The sequence below is a fragment of the Pithys albifrons genome, chromosome 1, assembly GCF_047495875.1.
Source record: "Pithys albifrons albifrons isolate INPA30051 chromosome 1, PitAlb_v1, whole genome shotgun sequence".
NCBI lineage: Eukaryota > Metazoa > Chordata > Aves > Passeriformes > Thamnophilidae > Pithys > Pithys albifrons.
In genome coordinates, this window is record NC_092458.1 from 122,484,134 (window position 1) to 122,504,248 (window position 20,115).

General features: G+C 55.3%; 1 protein-coding gene across 1 annotated transcript; it reads left to right on the forward strand.

The window, feature by feature from the left end:
* The first annotated feature begins 1,871 nt into the window (after positions 1-1,871).
* LOC139678267 (trichohyalin-like) lies at positions 1,872-16,045 on the forward strand. Its single transcript, XM_071568998.1, has 8 exons — positions 1,872-3,965; positions 6,865-7,122; positions 7,935-8,192; positions 9,005-9,262; positions 9,356-9,700; positions 9,971-11,017; positions 15,126-15,242; positions 15,905-16,045. Exons 1-8 carry the CDS (start codon positions 1,872-1,874, stop codon positions 16,043-16,045), a joined length of 4,518 nt encoding a protein of 1,505 aa, XP_071425099.1.
* The last annotated feature ends 4,070 nt before the right edge of the window (positions 16,046-20,115 follow it).

Genomic DNA, 20,115 nt, shown 5'->3' on the forward strand with positions numbered 1-20,115 from the left:
TGTTTCTGGGCAGCTGCACAGCAGGACCCTCTGCCTTCTCTTTCTCCCGGACAGCCTTCCCCTGTCGCAGGACACGGAGCTCTTCTCCCGCGGGATGGGAGGGAGGAGCTCAGCTTTGGGACCCCACGGGGGAGCTGCTGGCTCCTTTTCTACACCTGAATATCATCGACAGGGCCGGGGAGGGGCTCTTTGTGCCTGAAGGAAGGGAAAGGGAGCCAGAGGAGGATGATCCACCTTGCTGAGGCTGGGGGAGGACCCCAAGGCTGGGAGGCACCCAGGCCATCCTGCTGGGCATCCTCCTGCCAGCTGGGAGGATCCAGGGGCGCAGGAGGCAGCTCTGGCTGCTTCCTTCGCTCTCTCCCCCTCTTTCTTTGCTTTAGGAGCTCGGAGATCCCTTGGATCTGAGGCAGGAACTGAAGGAAATTCGTGGATATGTCAACAAGGTCCAAGATCCAGAAACTCAGCAAGATCATGAGAGATACTGTCTAGCACAGCCTGTTGGTGATTCCCAGGGAAGCCTGGCTGATGGAAGCAATAAAATTCTTCCTTCTGGAGTAGACAGTGTCAGGTGTTTTGATTTGGGCAACAGCTGTGAGGGAGGAAGATGCTGAAGCTGCAGCTGAGTTTGATGTAGCTCTCAGTGAACACTCCATGACACAGCCTGAAAACGTGTTTCACCCTGAGGGCACGTGAGCTTTGCTGGGAAGGCCATGGAGAGAACAGTGTGGGAGCTGAGACACGGGGTCAGTGCTGCCAGGCAGTGGCTCTGCCAGGCTCCAGGACAGACCCTGAGGGGAGGGGTGTTCTGCCGTGGCCCGAGGGAAAGGATGGGAGGAAATGGCCTGTACCAGGGCAGGTTGACCTCAGAGATTAGAAACAATTTTTTCCCTGCAGGAGTGGTCAGGCATTGGAATGAGTGTCCCAGGGAGGTGGGGCAGTCACTGTCTCTGGAAGTGTCCCAGAGGGGTCTGGAAGTGGCCCTTGGGGACATGGATTGGGGGTGATTGTGGTGGTGCTGGTGAGGCCGGGACTGGATGGTCCTGCAGGTCTCTGCCAGCCTTGATGTTTCCAGGACTCTGGGATTGTCCTGACCCAGGGGCAGGTTCTGCCACCTGGCCTTGTGGCACCTCCTGATGTTCTCGTGGTGCCACTTCTCCAGCTTGTCCAGGTGCCTCAGGATGGCCCCGTCCTTCCGTGGTGTCACCTGCCCCGCTCAGCTCCGGTCCCTGCCGACGTGCAGCGGGAGCGCTGGCCCCGCTGTGTGCCATCGACGCAGACCCTGCGGAGCCCGCGGGGCTGAGGCACAGCCCTGAGGGACCCCCCTCATCCCTCATCCATGAAGCCCCTGCCCACACCTCCCCGGCACGGCCATCCGGCCAAACCCTCTGGGCTCTGCCCTGCGCAGGTCGGGGTGTCGTGTGGAATATTTAAATATTATAAGTAGTTGTCATATATGGTATAGATTTCTATCAATATTATATATTGGAGTACATACTATCATTATTATAATATTTAGTTTCTTGTATTTTAGTTTTAAATAATTTTTTATTTTATAATGATTTATTATTTTTTGATGTAACTTTTATTTGTTTTGGAGTAATTGTGTGTGCCACAGTCCTGCAGGGAGGTGCTGGGAGCAAGATCTCCCGAAGGGAGATAGACAGAGAGAATGGAGGCTTAAATGGTGGCCCTTTGTGACATCCCAGGTGCCTTCCAGGGCCCTTTGTGACACGGGCCACGGTGATGCCCAGAGCCCCGCCCTGCCCAGGGCTATTTAAGGAGCGCAGAGCCCGGGGGTGCCCCAGCCAGGAGAGCAGCTCGGCCAGCGTGAAGCAGCTCCCTGGATCCTGCTAGAGCAGAGGACAACGCAGATGGAGAAGCAGAAGAGGAACCCCAAATCCAAGTCCCCCAGCCCCTTGCCCAGCTGGATGGAAGACCAGGCACTCAGCGGGCAGTGGGAGGGGGCAGTGGGCGAGTCAGACCTGCCACTGTCCCTGACTGAGGAGGGGACCTTTCTTGACATGGACAAAGACTGGAATGACGACAAGGATCAAGAGCTCTCCCGGTCTGGCGATGTCACCAGAAGCCAAGATGTGACACTCCAAGAGCTCTACCAATGGGAAGAAGAAGTGACAGTCCGAGAACGTTCCCAGCGGAGAGCCAGGAGACAGCGAGAGCTCTACCAGAGGGAAGAAAAGGTGACAGTCCGGGAACTCTCCCAGTGGCATGACAGGAGACAACCAGAGCTGCACCAACGGGAAGAAAAGGTGACAGTCCAGGAGCTGCACCAATGGGAAGAAGGCGGTGTGAGGTACACAGAGGTGACCCAATGGGAAGAAAGTGTGACAGTCCAAGAGCTGTCCCATTTGGAAGAAAAAAAGCCACCTCAATGGCTGTCCGAATGGGGAGAAGAACTGAGAGGCCAAGACCAGATCCTGAGGAGAGTTCAGAGACCCAGGGATCTTTCCTCATTGGAGGAAGATGTGAGAGGGACAGAGCTGACCTTGAGGAGAGTTCAGAGACCCAGGGAACTCCCCTCATGGGAAGAAGATGTAAGAGGAAAGGAGCTGTCCCAGAGCAGAGATGTAAGAGACCAAGACCCAATCCAAAACTACAGTGCCCAGAAGCTGCCCCAAAGGGAGAGAGATGTGAGGGAGAAAAAGCTGTCCCGATGGGGAGCTGATGTTGGTTGTACCACCTGGGACAAAGCTTTACACCCTGGGAATGCTGGGGACTCCCAGACTTGTCCCCAGGAGGGGCCCAGCTCTCCCAGCAGTGTGGGCACAGAGGTGGCAGGAGAGGCAGCCCCTGAGCTGCCCAGCTCAGCTCCTGCCCCGCTGAGTCCCACGGACACTGAGCCAGCAGCTGCTGCCCCAGCCAGAGCTGCTGAGGAGGAGAAGGAGCCCCAGGGGCCTCTCAGTGCTGAGGAGGAAAAGGCAGAAGGTTCTCCAGCCTTTGGAGAGCAGGAGCCATCAGCAGGGACAGAGAGCGATGTCCCTGCCCCACAGAGCAATGCTCTGCTTGAGGTGCAGAGACTGAGCCAGGAGCTGGAGGAACAGAGAGAGCTGGAGCAGAGCAGGGCTGCAGAGATGGTGGGAACAGTTCCATCAGAAAGGGAAGAGAGCCCAGTTCCTGCCCCACAGAGCCCCTGCTCCCCCTCCAGCCCCTCGACTCCTGAGGTGCAAGGCCAAGCCCTCAGTGGGCAGCAGGAGGAGACAGAGGGGGAGTCACTGCTGGCAGTGCAAGAGACTGAGGAGGGGGCCTTGGCTGGGGAGGGGAAAGACTGGAAGTCTTGCATGGAGGAAGAGCTGTCCCGAGGGGAAGGTGAGACAAACCCAGAGCCGTGCCAAGGGACAGACTACAGTGTCCAGGAGCTGTCCCAAGGGGAAGGTGAGATGGGCCCAGAGCTGTCCCAGAGGAAAGAGGATGTCACCTGCAATGTCTGTGACAATGCCTTGGGCCCAGTGAACGAGGAGGACGCCCACACTGTTCCCCAGGAGGGGTCCAGCTCTCCCAGCAGTGTGGGCACAGAGGTGGCAGGAGAGGCAGCCCCTGAGCTGCCCAGCTCAGCTCCTGCACCGCTGAGTCCCACGGACACTACACCGGTCCCTGTCCCACAGAGCCCCTCAGAGGGCAGCCAGGCCCTGCTGGACGCAAACCAGGACATGTCCAGTGAGATCCTGAGCCAGGCTGAGCTTGAGCTCCAGGGATCCAGCCAGCAGGAGGAGGAAGAGAGAGAGCTGGAAGAAAGCCTGACTGCAGAGTCAGTGAGAACAGTTAGCCCAGAATTGCCACAGACCCCAGTCAATACTCTGGAGAGTATCTCAGATGGCATCCCGGCCCTGATGGAGGCAGAGCGTCAGATCTTCAGTGAGATGCTGGGCAATGCTCTGCTTGAGGTGCAGAGAGTGAGCCAGGAGCTGGAGGAAGAGAGAGATGTGGAGCAGAGCAGGGTTGCAGAGATGGTGAGAACAGTTCCATCAGAAAGGGAAGAGAGCCCAGTCCTTGCCCCACACAGCCCAGTCCCTGCCCCACAGGGCCCAGTTCCTGTCCCACAGGGCCGCTCAGAGGGCAGCCAGGCCCTGCTGGACGCAAACCAGGACATGTTGTTATGGGTTCACCCAGGTGGGCCTAGATTTGGGCTCTGAAGTGTGGACTAGGCCGGAGCTGTCAGCTGACTTGAGCTGGGCTGAGCTAACAGCTGACCTCTTCTAGCCAGTAAGTTTGTATTCCATACCACATTATGACATCATCTCCAGGGAAGCAGGAACCAGTGTGGGAGTGGTTAAGGCAGTCGCTTCTCAGCCCTCCTCTGGAGAGGACGCACGATGCTGTCCCAGGGGGGATGGAGAGGACCAGGCCCACCACTGGCTCACAGGGTACCTCAGGAAAGTAAAATGTGTTGTTCTGGGTCTCTCCTTTCTGCTTGGGTTTGTCTCCCTGGAGAATAAGCTTCTTCTTAAGTAATGTGTAGTTAAGACAGTAGAATTTGTGTGTTTGTTAAGAAGTTGACGTGGGGAACTTGTTGTTGTAGACTTGTGTGAGTGTATATTTGTACTCTCTTCTAATTGTCTCTTTCTTTCTGTGAAAAATATATGTAGATTTAGTATAAATGCAGTTTGAAGTGTTTTTTTTTCTTTCCCCTCTCTTTTCCTCCCTTTCCCTGGTGTTAGGAGGGAGGCTTTTCTCTCTGTGCTTGGGGGGGTTGGCAGTTGCTTATCTCAAACCAAGACAGTTACTGGTGCGTTGGCCGGGAAACTCGGGAGCGACGGAGGACCTTGGCGGGTGTCCCAGGATCTTGGCAGGCTTCCCGGGAGGATTGTTGTAGAAACATAGATTGATAAGTGCCTTGTTTAAGTACATCCAGAACAGAAAATGTAAACAACTCTCCCTTGCTGTTGAATGCTCGTTTTCACTGTTTCACTGTCTTTGTGAGTTCAAACAGCTCGACTGGTGCCTGCTGTGAATGCAGCCACTGCAGAAAAGAGAGAGGGGCCCATGTAGCTGTTCGTGTGTGGCAAGACACGGCTGTTTGAGTTGAATCCCTGAGGACTCATCATGTGAATGCTGATGTGCCCAGGAGCTGATGAGGAGCATCTCACCTGGACTGGCATGGGGAGGAGGTGTTCCTGGCTCGATGGGCCCATCGTGCCTCAGGCCACCTGTAGGTGGATAAAGTCGAGGGGTGGATTTAACCGTGAACACTATTCTTAAGGTTATCCACAGTTGTGAAGCGTGCTTGCCATTGTGAGACCCCAGTGAACGAGGAAAAGAGGAGCTGCGGAACCCCCTGCAGAGAACCCAACAGATGCGGCGCCCGGAACCAGCGCCCGCAGTGCTGAGCGACCCGCAGGAGCCAGAGCTGTCGCTGGCGGGGCTGCCGCCAGGGCTGCGAGCGAGCCGGGGGAGGCTGCGAGCCGTGAGAGGCTGTGAGCTGTGAGAGGCCACGAGCCCTGAGAGGCCACGAGCCGTGAGAGGCTGTGAGCCCTGAGAGGCTGCGAGCCATGAGAGGCCGCGAGCCGTGAGAGGCTGCGAGCTGAGCCAGGGCTGCAAGCGAGTCAGGGCTGGCGAGCCGCCGGGGCTGCTTCTGCCTCTGCTGCTTGCTTGTGCTGCTGTCGGGGCTGCTTCCAAGGCTGCCAAAGCTGTTAGGACTGCTGCTAAGGGGGATGGGTCACATGGTGAACTGTAGTACTTCTGTGTGACCGAGGAGAAAGACATGAAGAGAAGCCTGCATAAGCTGTTGATGTGTAGTGGGACACTGCCGTTTGAGTTGAATCATTGAAAACCCATCGTGTGAGTGTTGATGTGCCCAAGAGCCGAGCCAATGAAGAACATCACACCCTGGACTGGCTGGGGGAGGGTTGTTCCTGGCTCAGTGGGCCTATGATGCCTCAGGCCACCTGTAGGTGGATGAGGCCAAGGGGTGGATCTGACTGTGAACACTAGTTTAACCCCAGTGGGAAACTAGAGACTCCTGAAGAGAGGATGGTAACCCTACTGAAAGACATGAACCATCAGATAAGATGACCTGAGTTGGCCTGCTTTTTTCCCATCTGAAATATCTACCCCATCCTAATGGACTCTTAGCCACATTATGGAGGGGTGGAAAACAGCCCTGGAAAAGCAAAGAGTGTTTAAGCATGAGAACCTAAGATATGAGTGACATAATATGGTATGGAATAAGGGGTGGAGAATGTTATGGGTTCACCCAGGTGGGCCTAGATTTGGGCTCTGAAGTGTGGACTAGGCCGGAGCTGTCAGCTGACTTGAGCTGGGCTGAGCTAACAGCTGACCTCTTCTAGCCAGTAAGTTTGTATTCCATACCACATTATGACATCATCTCCAGGGAAGCAGGAACCAGTGTGGGAGTGGTTAAGGCAGTCGCTTCTCAGCCCTCCTCTGGAGAGGACGCACGATGCTGTCCCAGGGGGGATGGAGAGGACCAGGCCCACCACTGGCTCACAGGGTACCTCAGGAAAGTAAAATGTGTTGTTCTGGGTCTCTCCTTTCTGCTTGGGTTTGTCTCCCTGGAGAATAAGCTTCTTCTTAAGTAATGTGTAGTTAAGACAGTAGAATTTGTGTGTTTGTTAAGAAGTTGACGTGGGGAACTTGTTGTTGTAGACTTGTGTGAGTGTATATTTGTACTCTCTTCTAATTGTCTCTTTCTTTCTGTGAAAAATATATGTAGATTTAGTATAAATGCAGTTTGAAGTGTTTTTTTTTCTTTCCCCTCTCTTTTCCTCCCTTTCCCTGGTGTTAGGAGGGAGGCTTTTCTCTCTGTGCTTGGGGGGGTTGGCAGTTGCTTATCTCAAACCAAGACACATGTCCAGTGAGATCCTGAGCCAGGCTGAGCTTGAGCTCCAGGGATCCAGCCAGCAGGAGGAGGAAGAGAGAGAGCTGGAAGAAAGCCTGACTGCAGAGTCAGTGAGAACAGTTAGCCCAGAATTGCCACAGACCCCAGTCAATACTCTGGAGAGTATCTCAGATGGCATCCCGGCCCTGATGGAGGCAGAGCGTCAGATCTTCAGTGAGATGCTGGGCAATGCTCTGCTTGAGGTGCAGAGAGTGAGGCAGGAGCTGGAGGAAGAGAGAGATGTGGAGCAGAGCAGGGTTGCAGAGATGGTGAGAACAGTTCCATCAGAAAGGGAAGAGAGCCCAGTCCTTGCCCCACACAGCCCAGTCCCTGCCCCACAGGGCCCAGTTCCTGTCCCACAGGGCCGCTCAGAGGGCAGCCAGGCCCTGCTGGACGCAAACCAGGACATGTTGTTATGGGTTCACCCAGGTGGGCCTAGATTTGGGCTCTGAAGTGTGGACTAGGCCGGAGCTGTCAGCTGACTTGAGCTGGGCTGAGCTAACAGCTGACCTCTTCTAGCCAGTAAGTTTGTATTCCATACCACATTATGACATCATCTCCAGGGAAGCAGGAACCAGTGTGGGAGTGGTTAAGGCAGTCGCTTCTCAGCCCTCCTCTGGAGAGGACGCACGATGCTGTCCCAGGGGGGATGGAGAGGACCAGGCCCACCACTGGCTCACAGGGTACCTCAGGAAAGTAAAATGTGTTGTTCTGGGTCTCTCCTTTCTGCTTGGGTTTGTCTCCCTGGAGAATAAGCTTCTTCTTAAGTAATGTGTAGTTAAGACAGTAGAATTTGTGTGTTTGTTAAGAAGTTGACGTGGGGAACTTGTTGTTGTAGACTTGTGTGAGTGTATATTTGTACTCTCTTCTAATTGTCTCTTTCTTTCTGTGAAAAATATATGTAGATTTAGTATAAATGCAGTTTGAAGTGTTTTTTTTTCTTTCCCCTCTCTTTTCCTCCCTTTCCCTGGTGTTAGGAGGGAGGCTTTTCTCTCTGTGCTTGGGGGGGTTGGCAGTTGCTTATCTCAAACCAAGACACATGTCCAGTGAGATCCTGAGCCAGGCTGAGCTTGAGCTCCAGGGATCCAGCCAGCAGGAGGAGGAAGAGAGAGAGCTGGAAGAAAGCCTGACTGCAGAGTCAGTGAGAACAGTTAGCCCAGAATTGCCACAGACCCCAGTCAATACTCTGGAGAGTATCTCAGATGGCATCCCGGCCCTGATGGAGGCAGAGCGTCAGATCTTCAGTGAGATGCTGGGCAATGCTCTGCTTGAGGTGCAGAGAGTGAGGCAGGAGCTGGAGGAAGAGAGAGATGTGGAGCAGAGCAGGGTTGCAGAGATGGTGAGAACAGTTCCATCAGAAAGGGAAGAGAGCCCAGTCCTTGCCCCACACAGCCCAGTCCCTGCCCCACAGGGCCCAGTTCCTGTCCCACAGGGCCGCTCAGAGGGCAGCCAGGCCCTGCTGGACGCAAACCAGGACATGTTGTTATGGGTTCACCCAGGTGGGCCTAGATTTGGGCTCTGAAGTGTGGACTAGGCCGGAGCTGTCAGCTGACTTGAGCTGGGCTGAGCTAACAGCTGACCTCTTCTAGCCAGTAAGTTTGTATTCCATACCACATTATGACATCATCTCCAGGGAAGCAGGAACCAGTGTGGGAGTGGTTAAGGCAGTCGCTTCTCAGCCCTCCTCTGGAGAGGACGCACGATGCTGTCCCAGGGGGGATGGAGAGGACCAGGCCCACCACTGGCTCACAGGGTACCTCAGGAAAGTAAAATGTGTTGTTCTGGGTCTCTCCTTTCTGCTTGGGTTTGTCTCCCTGGAGAATAAGCTTCTTCTTAAGTAATGTGTAGTTAAGACAGTAGAATTTGTGTGTTTGTTAAGAAGTTGACGTGGGGAACTTGTTGTTGTAGACTTGTGTGAGTGTATATTTGTACTCTCTTCTAATTGTCTCTTTCTTTCTGTGAAAAATATATGTAGATTTAGTATAAATGCAGTTTGAAGTGTTTTTTTTTCTTTCCCCTCTCTTTTCCTCCCTTTCCCTGGTGTTAGGAGGGAGGCTTTTCTCTCTGTGCTTGGGGGGGTTGGCAGTTGCTTATCTCAAACCAAGACACATGTCCAGTGAGATCCTGAGCCAGGCTGAGCTTGAGCTCCAGGGATCCAGCCAGCAGGAGGAGGAAGAGAGAGAGCTGGAAGAAAGCCTGACTGCAGAGTCAGTGAGAACAGTTAGCCCAGAATTGCCACAGACCCCAGTCAATACTCTGGAGAGTATCTCAGATGGCATCCCGGCCCTGATGGAGGCAGAGCGTCAGATCTTCAGTGAGATGCTGGGCAATGCTCTGCTTGAGGTGCAGAGAGTGAGGCAGGAGCTGGAGGAAGAGAGAGATGTGGAGCAGAGCAGGGTTGCAGAGATGGTGAGAACAGTTCCATCAGAAAGGGAAGAGAGCCCAGTCCTTGCCCCACAGAGCCCAGTCCCTGCCCCACAGGGCCCAGTTCCTGCCCCACAGGGCCCCTCAGAGGGCAGCCAGGCCCTGCTGGACTTCGCTGAGCTCATCAGCACTGAGATCCTGAGCCAGGCTGAGCTTGAGCTCCGGAGATCCGTCCAGCAGCTGCAGGCACAGGGACACCTGGAGCAAACCATGGCTGCAGAGGTGGTAACAACAGTTCCAGTAGAAAGGGAAGACAGCCCAGTTCCTGCCCCACAGGGCCCCTCAGAGAGGAGCCACGCCCTGCTGGACTTTGCTGATCGCATCAGGACTGAGATCCTGAGCCAGGCTGAGCGTGAGCTCAGGAGATCCATCCAGCAGCTTCCGGCACAGAGAGAGCTGGAGCAGAGCAGGGCTGCAGAGATGGTAACAACAGTTCTAGTAGTTGGGGAGAATAGCCCAGTCTCTGCCCCACAGCGACCCTCAGAGGGCAGCCAGGCCCTGCTGGACTTTGCTGGGCTCATCAGCACTGAGATCCTGAGCCAGGCTGAGCTTGAGCTCAGGAGATCCATCCAGCAGCTGCAGGCACAGGGACACCTGGAGCAGAGCAGGGCTGCAGAGGTGGTAACAACAGTTTCAGAAGAAAGGGAAGAGAGCCCAGTTCCTGCCCCAGAGAGCCCAGTCCCTGCCCCACAGAGCCTCTGCTCCCCCTCCAGCCCCTCGGCTCCTGAGGTGCGAACCCAGATCCTCAGTGAGCAGGAAGAAGACAAGGAGGCAGAGGGGGAATCAGTCCAGGCACTGCAAGAGACCCAGGAGGGGGCCCCGGCTGGGGAAGGGATACACTGGACATACCACGTTGACCAAGAGGCTTCCCAGTGGGAAGATGAGGAAGACCAGGAGCTGTCCCAAGAAAATAACACATGCCAACAAGTGTCCCAAGGGGAAGACCTCCCTGAGCAGGAGCTGTTCCCTGGGCAAGGCAAGGCCGACCAAAAACTGTCTGACTGGGAAGAATACACTGAGGAAGAGGAGCCCCAAGGAGAAGGGAAGAGCTACCAGGAAGTGTCTGACTGGGAGGAAAACATCAAGCAAGAGCTGTCCCAAGGAGAAGGAAGTAGCTCCAGCTGGGAAGAACATGGAGGCTCAGTGCTATGCCGGTGGGAAGATGAGAGGGACAGAGAGCTGGCACTGCAGTACTGGCAACAACACGTGACCGTCCACACCATTGAGGTCAAGCCCTTTCGGCGGCAGGATGAGTGTGAAGGAAACATCAAGGAAGAGCTGACCCAGAGAGAAGTGAGTGGCTCCCAAGGACTGAGCGACAAGGAGCACTCCAAACAGGAAGAGCAGTCAGAAGGAAAAGGAGGTCGCAGCCCACAGGTACGGTCCAGCTCTGAATCCTTCAGCCAGGAGGAGGAGGAGTCCCCTGGACATTTCAGTAGCTACCAGGACCTGCTGTCCAGCTGGGAGGACTCCCCTGGCAAAGAGTTTTCCCATGAGGACAGCTCCATGGGACAAGAGTTTTCCGACTGGGAAGAACACAGAGGCTCAGTGCCATCCCGGTGGGAAGATGACAGCGACAGAGAGCTGGAACTGCAGGACTGGCAACAACATGTGACTGTCCACACCATTGAGGTCAAGCCCTTTCGGCAGGAGGACGACGAGTGGGAAGAACTGAGTGTCCTGGAGCTGCCCCAAGCAGAAGAGAGAGAGGAAAGGCTGTCAGTGCCCGCCCCTCGCCAGGCATGGGCTGAGCTCCGTGTGAACCAACCATGCAGACGAGTGCCAGGCTGGGCCTCCCCTCCCCAGCTGCAGCCCCAGGCCCCCAGAGGGGATATGGCTGTCCCCAGAAGGGATGTGGCTGTCCCCAGAGGGGATGTGGCTGTCCCCAGAGGGGATATGGCTGCCCCCAGAGGGGATGTGGCTGCCCCCAGAGGGTATGTGGCTGTCCCCAGAGGGGATATGGCTGCCCCCAGAGGGGATGTGGCTGCCCCCAGAGGGGATGTGGCTGCCCCCAAGAAACGTCCCTCCCGCCTCAGACGGGCACTGCGGGCTCTGGGCAGGCTCTTCCGCTCCTGCCTGGAGGGACAACCCGAGGATTAGGCCCTCCCCCAGGGCCAGGCCCGCCCCAGACATGGCAGGGCGGGCAGCATTTGCCAGGACAAACATCCCTGGTGCACTTCCCAGAGATCAGCACAAGACGGCACAGCACAAGGGCAGGAACGGGGCCAAGAAGTGGCCGTGGACTGGAGGGGCTCAAGAGCACCAGAGACCCCCAAACCTCAGACCTGTTTCAGGAATGACTGAAAGAAGAGAACTAATTGGGACAGAAGGGCAAAACCACCTTCAGGGGGGAACCCTGTCCATGGAAAGGGACCCCCAGCAAGCCCAGCACCCTGGACATGACTCAGCCGGACTGACACTCAACAAGGACTGACATCCCATCAGCTGGATTGACACTGGATTTGGACTGACATGACATGAAGTGCATTGACACTGCAACTTCCTAAACCCGACTCAGTACTCACAGGATTTTGACACCACAAATGAACACAGGTATTTGAATTTATATTTCCTATCTAATGGTGTTGCCCACTCTGAAATACTTGATAAACCCTTCTGCTCTAAATAGGAAGAATGAAAGCTCATGGTTACTGCCCAGCCCTGATTTACATGCAACCAGCTCCTTCCATACCTTTACCTTGTGTACCCCCTGCTTGTTCCTCCCTGTTCCTCCTGCCCCCTGCACGTGTTGCCAGAGTTCCACTGACCCTTTCCTAACATCCCAGACCCTCCCCTTTGCATCCTTAGCAGTTACTGAATCCTGCTTTTCCAGCACTTTCTTGATAATGACTCAATGAGTGGGACTGACCTTGAGGTGGAGCTTGAGCGGCTCCAGTCAGACACACCTTTGGTACTAATTGTGGAACATCTTCTTGCTTTGCTCTCCAAGATACAGGCAATAAAGTCTGGAGTCTGTTCTGTCCTCTGTTCTGTGAGGAATCCTCCTGGAATAGATTCCGTGCATACCAACCACATTCCACCCAGGAAGAGGTAACTGAGAGATTGAAGTGGGTCATACACTTATTCTGTCACTGGAGTTTATAAAGGTTCTTGTTGTGCTAGAATTGGATTATTTCAGGTGGCCTTTTCAAATCATTTCCTTGTAGACTCACCAGGGGAGCCCTGGAAGAGAAGCTCAGTGATTCCTGGAATGACAGGAAAAGGAAGAAGGAGGAGGAAGATCCCTTGGCTCTGCCAGTTGAGGAGATGCAGTGAGTGCCAACCACCTCCTGTTGTTGTTGTTTTTCACTCAGTCGTGGGAATGAGCCTTTCCTGTGCCAGGCCTGATGTTGTTTCCCCCCCAGGACACCCCAGCCCAGACGTGGCTCACGCCTGTCTGAGTGGCAGAAGCTCCCGGAGGGCATCGAGCACTTGCCCGAGAAGTGGTCCTGCTGCCTGAGCCCTGAGCCCAGTTCAGGTAATGCCACATTCCAGGGAATCCCCACCCCTGCTCCTGGGCCCCTGGTCACCCCTGGTGATGTCAAGCTCTTTCTGCTGGGGGGGTTTCTCTCCCTTCCCTCACTCAGGAATTGCAATTCCAGCTTTCCCTCAGGATTGTGCCACCAGCATCAGGCCTGGTGAAGAGGATCCAAAGTCCAGGTAAAAATGATGTCAATCTCCTTTAGATGAGCATTGCCCATTAACCCCCAAACTGACAACGATTCCAGCCAAAGCTACAGACAAGGCAGTGAGTTAAATGCTGGAGTAACAATGTCAGCATCGTGTGTTTGCCACATGAAAAAGCAGAATTTCCATCCTGCTTTGAGAAGGTGTCTTGTGCTTCTCCCAGCCTTGGAGTTGGCTGAGTCCTGAGCCATCTCCTACCCAGGAGAAAGAAGATTGTGCTCCACCTTGGACACACAAGCAGCTGCATCAAATATCCCTGGGTAAGAGGGTTGAATTTGGTTGCTAAATGCACAGAGTTGTTAGAAAAGCACTTATTTATAATAACACAAGTTGTAAGGGCTCCCCCTCAATAGAAAACAGTGGAATGTGGTGGCAGTCCCATCTCTGCAATAGTGTTTAACTACAGCTTTGGACTCAGACAATACTGAGCTGTGATCAGGTCTGAAGATGTAAAACAAGAGCTCCCTGATTGCTCCTGGCACAACCTGCAGAGAAATCAGCCCAGCACGGTCTGAGGGTGCTCACCCCCTTCTGCCTTCTTTGAGAACAATGGGAGAAGGTGGAACTCAGAGTGTGCCCTCAGGCCCTTGTTCCTCCAGGAAAGGCATTTCCTGGGGCTGCACATCCTCCAGTGCCCTGCAGGGGCACGTCCCTCCCTAGGGATGGAGTGGGAGTTTGATTGGGCCTTCAGAACCCCAAAGGGAACAGCTGAGCCAGACAGACACACGAGTCAGGGCTGTTCTTCCAACACTGACATCCTTCCAACCAACAAGTCAATCACTTCTCACTTTTGCTGCCTGTCTCAGGGCAGTTCTCACTCACAAGGCTGGGTGGCTTTTAGAACTTTTCCTTTGTCTTTCTTGCCAGATTGAACTGCTGCAACTGGGACATTGGAAGAAGAACTTGGCATCTCTTTTTCCTCTCCCTTTCCCTCTCTCTCCCTCGTAAAGTCATCTCTTCCTTTCTCTCTTCCCTTTCACCCTTCCCTTTATCCCAAATCCACTAAGTCATTTAGACACTTCATGTGTATTAATTAATTGAGATTAGGAAAATAGGTTACTCTGTTTATAATACTATGAAATAGGCATAGAGAGGAACTAAGGAATACACATATTAGGAACATTTCAGTATAATAGTAGTATAGTATATAGAATATATTATATCATATTATATTACATCACATTACATTACATTATAAAATATTGCATAGTAAGGGTGCACTCCATAGAGCTTTCCATAATGGATGCACTCACACTCACCCCCACACCTCCCCTACCCTCCAATCCCCCCCTCTCCCCTCTCCCCCTTCCCCTCTCATCTCCTCCCCTTCCCTCTCACCCGCTTACCCTCTCCCTCTCCTCTCCCCCCTCCCCTCCTCTCCATTTCCCTCTCAATCCTCCTTCCCTCCCCTCCTCTCCCCTGCCCTCTCTGCCCCTGCCCTCTCCTCTCTCAAGCTCTCTCAACCTCTCTAAACCTCTCCTCTCACCCACAGAAGCAGAGCCTGCCAATGGCGCCGCTTGCCAGGCATTGGCCACAGCAACTGCCATTCCCTCCTCAACGGATCTGCCTGGCCCAGAGCATGGAGTGGGAACCACTGGACAAGAAAGTCACACTTGGCCTGCCCATTCTCCTTCTGGCACTGCTTGCCTTGCACTCAGAAAGGCTTGGAACTAAGGGGGGCACAGTGCCAGCCTCTGCTGGGGGGGACAAGAACCTTTCCTGCCCAGCCCCGCCCGTGCTCCTGACACAGAGCAGGGCTGTGTGTGCAGCTTTAACTGGAGTGTTTCTGGGCAGCTGCACAGCAGGACCCTCTGCCTTCTCTTTCTCCCGGACAGCCTTCCCCTGTCGCAGGACACGGAGCTCTTCTCCCGCGGGATGGGAGGGAGGAGCTCAGCTTTGGGACCCCACGGGGGAGCTGCTGGCTCCTTTTCTACACCTGAATATCATCGACAGGGCCGGGGAGGGGCTCTTTGTGCCTGAAGGAAGGGAAAGGGAGCCAGAGGAGGATGATCCACCTTGCTGAGGCTGGGGGAGGACCCCAAGGCTGGGAGGCACCCAGGCCATCCTGCTGGGCATCCTCCTGCCAGCTGGGAGGATCCAGGGGCGCAGGAGGCAGCTCTGGCTGCTTCCTTCGCTCTCTCCCCCTCTTTCTTTGCTTTAGGAGCTCGGAGATCCCTTGGATCTGAGGCAGGAACTGAAGGAAATTCGTGGATATGTCAACAAGGTCCAAGATCCAGAAACTCAGCAAGATCATGAGAGATACTGTCTAGCACAGCCTGTTGGTGATTCCCAGGGAAGCCTGGCTGATGGAAGCAATAAAATTCTTCCTTCTGGAGTAGACAGTGTCAGGTGTTTTGATTTGGGCAACAGCTGTGAGGGAGGAAGATGCTGAAGCTGCAGCTGAGTTTGATGTAGCTCTCAGTGAACACTCCATGACACAGCCTGAAAACGTGTTTCACCCTGAGGGCACGTGAGCTTTGCTGGGAAGGCCATGGAGAGAACAGTGTGGGAGCTGAGACACGGGGTCAGTGCTGCCAGGCAGTGGCTCTGCCAGGCTCCAGGACAGACCCTGAGGGGAGGGGTGTTCTGCCGTGGCCCGAGGGAAAGGATGGGAGGAAATGGCCTGTACCAGGGCAGGTTGACCTCAGAGATTAGAAACAATTTTTTCCCTGCAGGAGTGGTCAGGCATTGGAATGAGTGTCCCAGGGAGGTGGGGCAGTCACTGTCTCTGGAAGTGTCCCAGAGGGGTCTGGAAGTGGCCCTTGGGGACATGGATTGGGGGTGATTGTGGTGGTGCTGGTGAGGCCGGGACTGGATGGTCCTGCAGGTCTCTGCCAGCCTTGATGTTTCCAGGACTCTGGGATTGTCCTGACCCAGGGGCAGGTTCTGCCACCTGGCCTTGTGGCACCTCCTGATGTTCTCGTGGTGCCACTTCTCCAGCTTGTCCAGGTGCCTCAGGATGGCCCCGTCCTTCCGTGGTGTCACCTGCCCCGCTCAGCTCCGGTCCCTGCCGACGTGCAGCGGGAGCGCTGGCCCCGCTGTGTGCCATCGACGCAGACCCTGCGGAGCCCGCGGGGCTGAGGCACAGCCCTGAGGGACCCCCCTCATCCCTCATCCATGAAGCCCCTGCCCACACCTCCCCGGCACGGCCATCCGGCCAAACCCTCTGGGCTCTGCCCTGCGCAGGTCGGGGTGTCGTGTGGAATATTTAAATATTATAAGTAGTTGTCATATATGGTATAGATTTCTATCAATATTATATATTGGAGTACATACTATCATTATTATAATATTTAGTTTCTTGTATTTTAGTTTTAAATAATTTTTTATTTTATAATGATTTATTATTTTTTGATGTAACTTTTATTTGTTTTGGAGTAATTGTGTGTGCCACAGTCCTGCAGGGAGGTGCTGGGAGCAAGATCTCCCGAAGGGAGATAGACAGAGAGAATGGAGGCTTAAATGGTGGCCCTTTGTGACATCCCAGGTGCCTTCCAGGGCCCTTTGTGACACGGGCCACGGTGATGCCCAGAGCCCCGCCCTGCCCAGGGCTATTTAAGGAGCGCAGAGCCCGGGGGTGCCCCAGCCAGGAGAGCAGCTCGGCCAGCGTGAAGCAGCTCCCTGGATCCTGCTAGAGCAGAGGACAACGCAGATGGAGAAGCAGAAGAGGAACCCCAAATCCAAGTCCCCCAGCCCCTTGCCCAGCTGGATGGAAGACCAGGCACTCAGCGGGCAGTGGGAGGGGGCAGTGGGCGAGTCAGACCTGCCACTGTCCCTGACTGAGGAGGGGACCTTTCTTGACATGGACAAAGACTGGAATGACGACAAGGATCAAGAGCTCTCCCGGTCTGGCGATGTCACCAGAAGCCAAGATGTGACACTCCAAGAGCTCTACCAATGGGAAGAAGAAGTGACAGTCCGAGAACGTTCCCAGCGGAGAGCCAGGAGACAGCGAGAGCTCTACCAGAGGGAAGAAAAGGTGACAGTCCGGGAACTCTCCCAGTGGCATGACAGGAGACAACCAGAGCTGCACCAACGGGAAGAAAAGGTGACAGTCCAGGAGCTGCACCAATGGGAAGAAGGCGGTGTGAGGTACACAGAGGTGATCCAATGGGAAGCAAGTGTGACAGTCCAAGAGCTGTCCCATTTGGAAGAAAAAAAGCCACCTCAATGGCTGTCCGAATGGGGAGAAGAACTGAGAGGCCAAGACCAGATCCTGAGGAGAGTTCAGAGACCCAGGGATCTTTCCTCATTGGAGGAAGATGTGAGAGGGACAGAGCTGACCTTGAGGAGAGTTCAGAGACCCAGGGAACTCCCCTCATGGGAAGAAGATGTAAGAGGAAAGGAGGTGTCCCAGAGCAGAGATGTAAGAGACCAAGACCCAATCCAAAACTACAGTGCCCAGAAGCTGCCCCAAAGGGAGAGAGATGTGAGGGAGAAAAAGCTGTCCCAATGGGGAGCTGATGTTGGTTGCACCACCTGGGACAAAGCTTTACACCCTGGGAATGCTGGGGACTCCCAGACTTGTCCCCAGGAGGGGCCCAGCTCTCCCAGCAGTGTGGGCACAGAGGTGGCAGGAGAGGCAGCCCCTGAGCTGCCCAGCTCAGCTCCTGCCCCGCTGAGTCCCACGGACACTGAGCCAGCAGCTGCTGCCCCAGCCAGAGCTGCTGAGGAGGAGAAGGAGCCCCAGGGGCCTCTCAGTGCTGAGGAGGAAAAGGCAGAAGGTTCTCCAGCCTTTGGAGAGCAGGAGCCATCAGCAGGGACAGAGAGCGATGTCCCTGCCCCACAGAGCAATGCTCTGCTTGAGGTGCAGAGACTGAGCCAGGAGCTGGAGGAACAGAGAGAGCTGGAGCAGAGCAGGGCTGCAGAGATGGTGGGAACAGTTCCATCAGAAAGGGAAGAGAGCCCAGTTCCTGCCCCACAGAGCCCCTGCTCCCCCTCCAGCCCCTCGACTCCTGAGGTGCAAGGCCAAGCCCTCAGTGGGCAGCAGGAGGAGACAGAGGGGGAGTCACTGCTGGCAGTGCAAGAGACTGAGGAGGGGGCCTTGGCTGGGGAGGGGAAAGACTGGAAGTCTTGCATGGAGGAAGAGCTGTCCCGAGGGGAAGGCGAGACAAACCCAGAGCCGTGCCAAGGGACAGACTACAGTGTCCAGGAGCTGTCCCAAGGGGAAGGTGAGATGGGCCCAGAGCTGTCCCAGAGGAAAGAGGATGTCACCTGCAATGTCTGTGACAATGCCTTGGGCCCAGTGAACGAGGAGGACGCCCACACTGTTCCCCAGGAGGGGTCCAGCTCTCCCAGCAGTGTGGGCACAGAGGTGGCAGGAGAGGCAGCCCCTGAGCTGCCCAGCTCAGCTCCTGCACCGCTGAGTCCCACGGACACTACACCGGTCCCTGTCCCACAGAGCCCCTCAGAGGGCAGCCAGGCCCTGCTGGACGCAAACCAGGACATGTCCAGTGAGATCCTGAGCCAGGCTGAGCTTGAGCTCCAGGGATCCAGCCAGCAGGAGGAGGAAGAGAGAGAGCTGGAAGAAAGCCTGACTGCAGAGTCAGTGAGAACAGTTAGCCCAGAATTGCCACAGACCCCAGTCAATACTCTGGAGAGTATCTCAGATGGCATCCCGGCCCTGATGGAGGCAGAGCGTCAGATCTTCAGTGAGATGCTGGGCAATGCTCTGCTTGAGGTGCAGAGACTGAGCCAGGAGCTGGAGGAAGAGAGAGATGTGGAGCAGAGCAGGGTTGCAGAGATGGTGAGAACAGTTCCATCAGAAAGGGAAGAGAGCCCAGTCCTTGCCCCACAGAGCCCAGTCTCTGCCCCACAGGGCCCAGTTCCTGCCCCACAGGGCCCCTCAGAGGGCAGCCAGGCCCTGCTGGACTTCGCTGAGCTCATCAGCACTGAGATCCTGAGCCAGGCTGAGCTTGAGCTCCGGAGATCCGTCCAGCAGCTGCAGGCACAAGGACACCTGGAGCAAACCATGGCTGCAGAGGTGGTAACAACAGTTCCAGTAGAAAGGGAAGACAGCCCAGTTCCTGCCCCACAGGGCCCCTCAGAGAGGAGCCACGCCCTGCTGGACTTTGCTGATCGCATCAGGACTGAGATCCTGAGCCAGGCTGAGCGTGAGCTCAGGAGATCCATCCAGCAGCTTCCGGCACAGAGAGAGCTGGAGCAGAGCAGGGCTGCAGAGATGGTAACAACAGTTCTAGTAGTTGGGGAGGAGAGCCCAGTCCCTGCCCCACAGGGACCCTCAGTGGGAAACCAAGCCCTGCTGGACTTTGCTGGGCTCATCAGCACTGAGATCCTGAGCCAGGCTGAGCTTGAGCTCAGGAGATCCATCCAGCAGCTGCAGGCACAGAGAGAGCTGGAGCAGAGCAGGGCTGCAGAGGTGGTAACAACAGTTTCAGAAGAAAGGGAAGAGAGCCCAGTTCCTGCCCCAGAGAGCCCAGTCCCTGCCCCACAGAGCCTCTGCTCCCCCTCCAGCCCCTCGGCTCCTGAGGTGCGAACCCAGATCCTCAGTGAGCAGGAAGAAGACAAGGAGGCAGAGGGGGAATCAGTCCAGGCACTGCAAGATACCCAGGAGGGGGCCCTGGCTGGGGAAGGGATACACTGGACATACCACGTTGACCAAGAGGCTTCCCAGTGGGAAGATGAGGAAGACCAGGAGCTGTCCCAAGAAAATAACACATGCCAACAAGTGTCCCAAGGGGAAGACCTCCCTGAGCAGGAGCTGTTCCCTGGGCAAGGCAAGGCCGACCAAAAACTGTCTGACTGGGAAGAATACACTGAGGAAGAGGAGCCCCAAGGAGAAGGGAAGAGCTACCAGGAAGTGTCTGACTGGGAGGAAAACATCAAGCAAGAGCTGTCCCAAGGAGAAGGAAGTAGCTCCAGCTGGGAAGAACACGGAGGCTCAGTGCTATGCCGGTGGGAAGATGAGAGGGACAGAGAGCTGGCACTGCAGTACTGGCAACAACACGTGACCGTCCACACCATTGAGGTCAAGCCCTTTCAGCAGCAGGATGAGTGTGAAGGAAACATCAAGGAAGAGCTGACCCAGAGAGAAGTGAGTGGCTCCCAAGGACTGAGCGACAAGGAGCACTCCAAACAGGAAGAGCAGTCAGAAGGAAAAGGAGGTCGCAGCCCACAGGTACGGTCCAGCT